This window comes from Drosophila biarmipes, chromosome 2R (genome assembly GCF_025231255.1).
Source record: "Drosophila biarmipes strain raj3 chromosome 2R, RU_DBia_V1.1, whole genome shotgun sequence".
Lineage (NCBI taxonomy): Eukaryota > Metazoa > Arthropoda > Insecta > Diptera > Drosophilidae > Drosophila > Drosophila biarmipes.
Window position 1 is genome coordinate 10,578,634 of NC_066615.1, and position 9,370 is coordinate 10,588,003.

General features: G+C 42.3%; 1 protein-coding gene across 1 annotated transcript; it reads right to left on the reverse strand.

Moving 5' to 3' along the window:
• Positions 1-188: 188 nt before the first annotated feature.
• LOC127010971 (putative N(4)-(beta-N-acetylglucosaminyl)-L-asparaginase GD10667) lies at positions 189-2,215 on the reverse strand. The gene is made up of 2 exons (XM_050887268.1): positions 2,126-2,215; positions 189-635 (listed from the first exon to the last, which is right to left on the reverse strand). The coding sequence occupies exons 1-2, from the start codon at positions 2,213-2,215 to the stop codon at positions 189-191; spliced, it is 537 nt and encodes a 178-aa protein (XP_050743225.1).
• Between the last annotated feature and the right edge of the window lie 7,155 nt (positions 2,216-9,370).

A 9,370-nucleotide genomic window follows, 5' to 3' on the forward strand; every position in this document is an offset into this window, starting at 1 on the left:
AAAAATATTTCCCTGAATAGTACAAGTTTCTTATAAGAATTGTAAATGAAATGTGATATGGAAGTGTGTGTCCTAAAATAAACAAAGAAAAATTAAAATTAATAAAATACACACATTTTAACGGAATTAAAGTCAAAATAATTCAAAGTCATAGTGAACATTTATTAAAAATGTATGTATTTAATGGTTTAAAGATATACCTGTGCTATCAACAAGCCACCTACCACCTTCGCATAAGCGCCAGAACCAGGGTTTGAGGCATCCCCAACCCGTCCGGGTAGCCTGTGTCGCAGTCCGTTGGTAGAAGTGCCCACGAGGATCTTGCCATCCACATCGATGGCGACCATGGTGGTAGTGTCGTGGTTATCAACTCCGATCTCATGATGTCCAGTTCCAGAAGCATCCTCATCCCACGAAGTCAACGGCTTGTACGGACCGTACGACGACAAGGGATCCGGATAGGCATTTCCACAGAAGTATGACTGCCAGTTATTCGCCGTCCAGTTTTCAGAGATCTCTGTGGTTTCCGGAGTGTTTAGAGATTGGGTCTGGAATCCCATGGAGTTCGCGAAGTCCCCGGCTCCTTCTCCCACCAACAGGGTGTGATATGTGTGCTCCAGGACGTGGCGGACAACCTTAATGGCGATGGTAGGTGGATCAGTTGAACTAGTTAAACACAAATAGAAGGTAAAAATGTAATGATATATTCATAATAAATATTACGAATATTGTAAATAATGTATATTTCTGCATCGTTCTTTTAATTAATTTCACAAACCTGTAATTTTGTTTTAACTCTAAGTGTGTACTTAAATGATAGATAACCAAAGGTTATTACCCATATGGAAACTAGCTGATCAGCATTGTTAATGATAGTCTACGCGTTTATTTTAAACAACAAAAAAAAATGTTTTACTTTGTCTGGATGGGTGAGGCGGTAAGAATTTGGAGGGCGAGAGTGTCATACTCGCATTCGCCATATATTAAAATCCTCTATATTTAAGAGTGAAATTGAGTTTATGTTTGTTGGGTTGCTAAAACAATGGTCTCGTTTTCAATGGGTGTCTTATAGGGAAAGGATTCTCAAGTTTAATAACCGTTCCGTGCATTGTTTCTACACTCTTTGGGGTCTAGAGCCCAACGTTTTTATTTTAGATATGAAAATAAGTTCAAAGTGGTCCAAGATTTGTCTTTATTACTCAGGCCTTCCAAATATTCTCAAACTAGATCTAAGCTTATGGATCGTATAGTTTACCGACCTGATTTCGTATTATTATGTTTTAGCAGAGTTAACTATTCTGCGAGTAATTGGGAAGCATGAAAATACTGAGTATTTGTAAGATACAAAACTAAGAATCTATCCAAATCAACGAATTTGGCGTCTCGGAGAAATTCAGATGAGACGCTCCCGGCAAAGTTGTTCTCGAACTCCATCTAAATACGATAAGATGTGCGGCTTCTGCAAACCGATTACCCGCAAAGTGAGAGCGAAAGTCACGGCCGCAGTAGCTTGGATTTAGAAATGCGCATACATTGAGCGGCTGGGAAAAGTTTTGTTTGCCATGCAAATCTGTTTGCGATGCGCTGTGTTCGGGAGTGCGGCTAACGCTTAGTTAGAGACACTTGTCTGACTTGTTGGCGTAATTAAATTTATTTGGGACGGGAACGGGCCAAGGCCAGGAAAACGACTATTTGGCAAGCCGTTATGCACACATTTTGATAACTTTCAATTTGATTCCACTCTGCGGCGACATGGTGGCTCAGCAGGCGGAAGTGTTTTGCATTGTGGCCGTAATGAAATAAACTTGTCACACAGTCGACGGCACAATGTCCTGCTGCCCGAAGCTACATCCGCAGCAGAAAAGGCCCGGAGGTCAAAGTTCGGCAGCAGCTGCTGCTGTGCCCATCCCATCCTCGTGCCCATTGGAAATTTAATTACGCATGCGACTTGTTTACAGATCCAAAGTTAAGCCCGGCTGCCAGTCGGACGTGCACATTAACCTTAATTAAGTGACAAACAATCCACATCCAGGCAGGGCCACCGAGTCCGTCACGCCATCATTTTATTCACAGGCAATTGGATTTTAATAGGATTTGGTCTTTGGCGAAAATCCCTGCCACCTACCGACTTAGGAGCCAAAGGGCTGGCCTCCTTCCCCGGCGAGAGTCCATTTGCATAGTTCTTGGCAACGCAACTCTTTGGCCTGCCGGCCATTATTTCGCACTTCTGTGTAATTTAATTCATTTGCAATGCCTTTGCGAATTATGTGGAAGGGAGGTTCACTCTGCCATTCGGTCCATTCGGCAAGGGATTTTTCTCTCTTTGCCGCTTCGGTATTTGGCCTTAAAGTCCTTTGCGGCCACGGGCCCACAGAAACCCCGAAAGCCGCAAGCCACTTTCGTGATCCTTCATCGGAGTCATCTTAACGCATCATTTAAGCCGGCCGGGGAGGTCGACTCCCGAAACGGGGTCAGATAATTGTTCGTCTTTGTTGCTCTTAATTAAAGCTTAAATGTGCTAAGTTGTCCTGACTTTTGGCCAAAAGAGGTTGCTTTAATGTGGGCCATTGCCCGGTTGGATGTGTATTTTTTGTGGGGATGTGGAGGTGGGGCATGTGCGCGAGGGCTTGGTCCATCCATGCATCCATCCATCAATCAATCAATTACGCTTGGAAGTGCGCCAGGATAATAAAACGTGCCGGAAACGGAGTTTTGTCAGCAAAATTTACGATCAACTTGGCAGAGAAGCGTATTTCGATTTCATGTGTGCAGGAAAAGTCCTTAAAGACCGCTTGTTGCAAGTGCAATGTCCAGAAACGTACAATGTAGGTGCCAGCTGAAAGGGAAATATTTATATGCTGTTCTCATTTCAGATTGTTAATTTCGTAAAGAAAAGTTGTGCCGCTGGATAATCTCAATATTCAAACGAAACACACAGCTTGAAGCTTAAACCGTTGACTTCGAGTTATAAAAGTACAAAACCAATATAATCCGTTTATGCTAGTGATTCAGGATTTAAATAACACTAAATATAATGTTTTTGGAATTCCTAAAAAAGAAATTTTAGGCTTTTTTGTAAGTACAACTAAAGGACATCTTTTTTAATGCTTGTCAGTTATTTAAACACTCTGTATACCGCTCCAAATTTCAAATTGTTTTTTTTTGCTATAAATATAAGCAATAAAATACAAAATAAAATAACAAGCCTCGTTCACAGAAGTAAATTTTTTATGTTCTGTCATAAATACGAAAATGTACTTATACATTTTATTAAAAATGTTTATTTTCCATTTTGATGGACTTGATTGCCGGATTTTCCTTACCTCTCAGTTGCTCTTGAAGAGGTCATATTTCACGTGATTTCATGCCATCTACATACATATTAATTCAGTTCGGAGCCTGCGAAATTGCCGGCCATTGTTTGATTGCTGTAAATGCCGGACTAAGCTGGCAAAGCAATTATTTACCTAAATGGTTTGCCCACGTCAATGGCAATTGTCTGCGATTTCCATTTGGCTGAAATGTGTTGCATGCAGGCCGTCAGGAGGCTGTCAGAGGCATCATCAGGACAATGAAATCGGGGCAAAAAAGGGGCGAACTGCTGCCGAGGAGGCCAGTTGGGCGCTGCAACAAAAGCAGGATAAGGCAAACTTTTTAATTGAAAACCAACAAAAATATAACGTCAAAAGTTGCAAGTGGTTGACACTTCGCACCCGGCCCACCCACACCAGCCACTCCACCCACACCACCAGTACTACCGGGCGTATGCGTGATATTGAAGGCATCAGGCGGTGGGAGTAAACGAAACGAAATGAATCCTTTGCGACAGCCGTTGCCAGGCAGCCAGGCTTTAAGCCGGGCATGCATATAGGTACGTATATGTAGACACCCGCCACGTATGTGGGCAGAGGTCCATCGGTCTTGAATCTGGAGGAGAGCTATGGCCACATCGTTATGAGGGGACTCGAACAGTCGCCGCACTGCAAGGTATACATCACATAGCATATATTTAAATTAAAGATTATAAGAGTGTGCGGAGTGGGCACGTAGCTCTTGGGACTGGCGGATTGGGATTGCGATTGCTGTTGACACAATTCCGCATCGAGCTTCCTGCCATCGCCGTTGCGTTTTATTTACGCCTCTGCAATTTATCGAAGTTGGCATATGATGCTTTCTGTCCTGTTTTTCGCGCGTTTTTTTAAGCCGTTTGCACGCATACGAACTGCTTTCTCCGCAGAGCTTAACTGAATCAGCTGCAGTTGGTAAACAACCCTCCCACTGTCACCCATGGTCCACCACCCACCGCCCACTCTGCCCCCCGGCGAAGTAATGTGATTATTCAGTTGTTTTGCTCGCAATTAAAACAAATTGTGCCCGCTGCGAACAGAAACATAAACAGACGGATGTCAGTGTATCGCTATTTGCGCAAACAATGTGGCTCGCAATTCGATTATCCCACCAGTTGCACGGCTTCAGCTCGGATTAATCTCTAGCCCGGACATTCCGGGCTCCCTGGCTGAATCGCTCATAAGGGCAACAACGAGCCGTAAAAAATCAATTCCGACTCTGGCAATTCCGCAAAGATTTACGTTTCAATTCCAGTTTCTGCCACAATAAAAATCAAAGCAGCCGCAGTGTGTATCCCCGAAATACATCTATAAGTATATGTATCCTGCAGGACGCACCCGAGTGTGTATATGTGTGTGTGACCATAAGCTGGCTTAGCAGATTTGTTGTCGAAATTAGCAGGCTGTAAGGGATCGGAGAAGGGAGCGGTCGTCTTGTAGGATATCTATTTTCGGCAAAAGAATTCGCCGTCATTCGAACAGATTTATGCGCCATAAAACGAGCGGCTAGACTTGGGCATACACGTCAGCAAGGACCCTCTTTATGGCGACCAATAAAAAAGTGGAACCCGACCGGCAATAAAAGTAGAAATGCCTGATCAACACACTGAACTCTCCGCCTCCACCCTTAACAATAAGCGGAGACCGTTTTAATATTTAGTCCCTGCCATTGGGCTCTCACTTAACCGTATGTAAATACTTTATGTTTACACTACACTTTTGTCTTTTTATGCCAGTTGCTTTTGTTAATTCAAAGTCAACAGCCCCGAAATAAAAGCTTAGCTCCATTGTGTTTGCCCAAGGTAATTACAAAGGGCAATGTTTACTTATGGCCCCTTCATTAATATGTGAAAAGGTCCTTGCGGCTTGGCCTTTTCCCTTCCCTCCCCGGCGGTTCGAATTTTAATTGCGGTACAAACATGTTTTATGGCCGGGGGCCTAGCCTGCGGCCGAGTCGGGCTTAAGCCAGTTGGAACAGCTAAAAGGATCATGGTTATAGCCGCATAGCTGGCTGCCAAGTTGTCGCAGCCGCAGGTGCCGAGGCGCACTCACCGTGCACTTTAATAAAGTTCTCGGGTAATGCATAGTCTCCGGCTAAGTATGCCACTGAGATAGCAATCCCCATGCCCGCCGTGCCGCCCCTCCTTAAACCACCCGCTCCTCAGGCCACACTCACAAAAAGATACTTGCTGTTACTTAATTTGCAGTAAGTAAAATGAATAGCTTTTTATCGAGTACGCCCAGTTCCTGTGCAAGGGTACAAAGGATTTCTACTATTGTAGTACTTTTCATTAAGACCGGATACTAAGAGGAAACAGCTGTATCCACCTATTAAATACCTTCTAAATCTGTGTGTTTTATTAATAACGAAGTGATTTGATTATTTTTTGAAATATCAAAACCATAACTCCAGTTAAGCGTGCTATTATACAAAAAATCTATACTGTTTCTTGAGGAAATATATTAAAAAGATAAAAGGACCGGTAAGCTAAGATCTGCTAGACTTAGGGCTAAGCTATTATCTTTATTATAGAGTCTTTCAATATATTTTGAACTAAGTTTGCGTGTCTTTTCTTTTATGGAATTTCATTCTTTGTGAACACTAGCATAAGATACATAACAAAGAGCATAAAGTATAAGTCGCTTTAGGACCTCGATATTTAAAATACACACAAAAGACTTCGTAAATTATTTAATATTATTTTGGATATGCAAATAATAAAGCAAGTATTTAAATCGGTCTAGCAGAAAATGGATACAAATTTAAGCAGAAAATGGATACAAATTCCAAACCCTTATACTTTATCTGGGGGATGACAGTTTCTGAGTGTATCCTTGAGCTGCAGGGCATCCCCACTCAGCCGTTCGAAGCGCTGCAACCTCTTGCAGCTTCATAATTGCCATGGCAACGCCAACTTCTGCCATTCTTGGGCTCGGGGAGCCTCGAGATGAGATCGGGGAGCTGGGAGCGTTTTCACTCTGTTGTTCTCAAATTGCTTTTAGCAATCCTTCATACTTTTGTTTTACACTTCAATGGGCGTACGCCGCGCCTCCCACATTTCACATTTTTCATTCGCCGTGCCATAATTACAGGTGCAGGACGAGATTGCTCGCAATTGCATTCCGTTTTTCTGCGTCCGTAATCAGACAATTTTGAAGTGTTTTGCATTTAAGTTTCGCTTTAATCAAGCTTCTGGCTGGCGGAGGACAAACTTTTCGGTCAAGAGACAAAAGGCGTAGATAAGAGCCGTGGAAACAGGAAGTTGCCGCAAGCCACAAGCCAGAGTTGCCATTTCGGAGGCAACAAAAGTAAATAAAAGTATCTCGTATTTTGGCTCTTTGAGAATATTTTAATATCTTTTAAAATAGAAGTTGAATAAAGCCCAAAAACAAAATTGTTTAAATAAGTATTTAGACAAATCGTATAAAGAAATATTAATTTCTTCTGTAGAACCAATTAAAATATTACTTTATTTCGAAATAAGATAGCTGGCAACCCTGCCCACGAGCACAAGATTCGGGAATCGAAACCGGAAACCGTCCGCCCGGGAGACCGAAAATGTTGTTGTGAAAAAGTCAAAGTTGGTGAAGTCTCGACTTCATTCCATTACGTTGTTTTTTCTGTTAACTGATTTCCATATTGTTGTTAGTTTCGCCAACTATACACCTATAAACACACACTTCTGCGTGTGGGTTCACTTTTCCAACTTCTGTTTGGTACACGGAAAAACTTTTAAACATTTTTAACACCCAATTTTTGCGCTTTTATCGTACCCAAAATGCTTTTCGAGTCGACAAGTCTGCCTTCCAAATGAATTTCTCTCCCAAACGTCGCTTCACCTTTAACCAACATCCGCTTGAACGCAGGGAAAATGTGCAGAAAATGTATTTCGAATGCAGCATTAATTCAATTTAATGGTCGTTAAACTTCAACTACTGGTGATGAAGAGTGGTCAGCCGATGACTACTGGCATTCCCACAGAGTAAAATGTGTTTCACCGAAATGCATGAATCAATTGTTAAGCTTGAGTTATCTACAATGTATTTGATATGAAATCAATTGCGGAATTTCCACGACAGAGCATTAAAATATTTTGCAGAATTAAACAGGCATTAAAGCCCGCAATTCAAAGGGTATTATCAAGGCAGCAAATGAAATTGCACAAGGGCTTTTAGCCTTCGTTTTGAGTGAATCCCCAACAAAAACACTCGGATGATACGGGACGGAAAGGCGGATTATTCCACAATGCCACTGAGAAGCGTCTGTCAAAGAGCTGCAGACTCGAGTGTGAAATGTGTTTTAGCATTTTAAATATTTACATTTCGCATATGGCATTTGCAAGTGTAATGTCAGCCCGAGGCTGTCCTGAGATTAGGCCAAGATGGTGGCTCCGGCGAGATGGCCACTTGGTCAGGGCCAACTCGGGCCGCTCAGGCGGCTCAGCCGGGAATGGTGCTCAGAATTTATAATTGTAATTTAATTTGCATAAGCCATCTTGCCTCGGGGCAGCACCTAGCAGGCACATGTCCATTTAAATGAATTATCTTTATGGCCCCGTCAAGGCAGCCCAGCTGAAATTTTAAAACAATATGTTTTAATATTTATGGCTCAAGTTTGGTAATAGGCTTTGTTTTGGGCTGGCAAAAAGGATTAGTCTAAGACGCTGCTCAAAGGCGGCAATTTTGAAAACAATAAACGCTCTCAAAGAAATCTGGGGAACGGGAGGCTAGCGGTTTTATTAAAATTTCCACACATTCTAGAGATTTATTTCGCTGCACTGAGTAAAAGCAATTAAGGTATTGCCAGAGCAAACATTTTCATACTCTGAAAGTATAATTACATTTCAACACCATTCGACACTTTTTTAATCAACCACTAAACCTGCTGGCTATCAAAGCGTTAAACAAATGCGACAATTTATTATATGTCGGCCACGGTTTTATGCCATAACTCTTAATCAAAAGTGCATACATGAAACAAACAGTTTAATGTTCGCTTTCTGCTTATTAGCATTTCGATTAATTTGCACATTTGCGGGATGCATAATAATTGCTTTGGCAAACACTATATTCATATCGGGTTGGATCGGCATCATCTGTCAGCTGGGCTTATTGTTTAGCCGTAGGGATATAAATATTTTCAGCACGAACTGCCCTCGTTGGGGCACCCGATTTGCATGCCCATAAATATTCAGCTTTCCGAGTGGGTCAATTGGCATTTCTCATATGGTCGGAAGTGAATCGATGGGTCCGGTGTGCGGTCTGCAGCTTAAATAACCTCCTGTCCATGAATTATCTGCCGTATTCCATCGCCAACTGTTGCATGGGATACGAGGCGGTTTAATGGCAGAAGCTTCTGGCCTGGCTATTGTTTCTTTATGTAAATGCATGACGTTGTTAGGCGTCTCGGAAATGTACAAAAGAAATTAGCAAACTTGAAAAATAAGAAGGGAAAGCAGCGAATTCAAAGGCAACTGTTGACAGTTATCCTGGCACAAACACGCATTGTAATGTCTAACAAGCTTCGCAGTGGCAGCAAACATCGCATGTCACTCAACGGCCTCAGAGTCCTGACAGCCCCCGAGTCCTTGAGCGAGTGTTGCGAGCGTCTGTGCGCCGGGCTTTTGTCATTTACATATTTACACTTTACTCCCGGTGCTCGGGCTGAACTTTAACATGCGGCGCCGGGGTCATGCCACACGTCCTGCCCTCAGGATTCCTGGCACGGAAAAAATATCAAAAATTTTATTGGACTTCCTCGTCAGGCCTAATATCCTAGTTTAACTACGAGTGCAGGCCTGCCTAAATGGCCTTAAGTAGCGGTTTTTTCTCTTTCCTTTCACCCTCACAGCATATTGCTAAGTTTAAAATAACCTTATTAACAATTGTGATTTTGTTACCATAAGATTTCCCTAATTTAGTGCTCAGTTTTATTGTGTTGTGTCTTAAGTTGCCATGTTTTTAAGCCATGATCAAGGATCACGACTCAAATATTGACGATGTGATTTTTAAAGTACCACAAG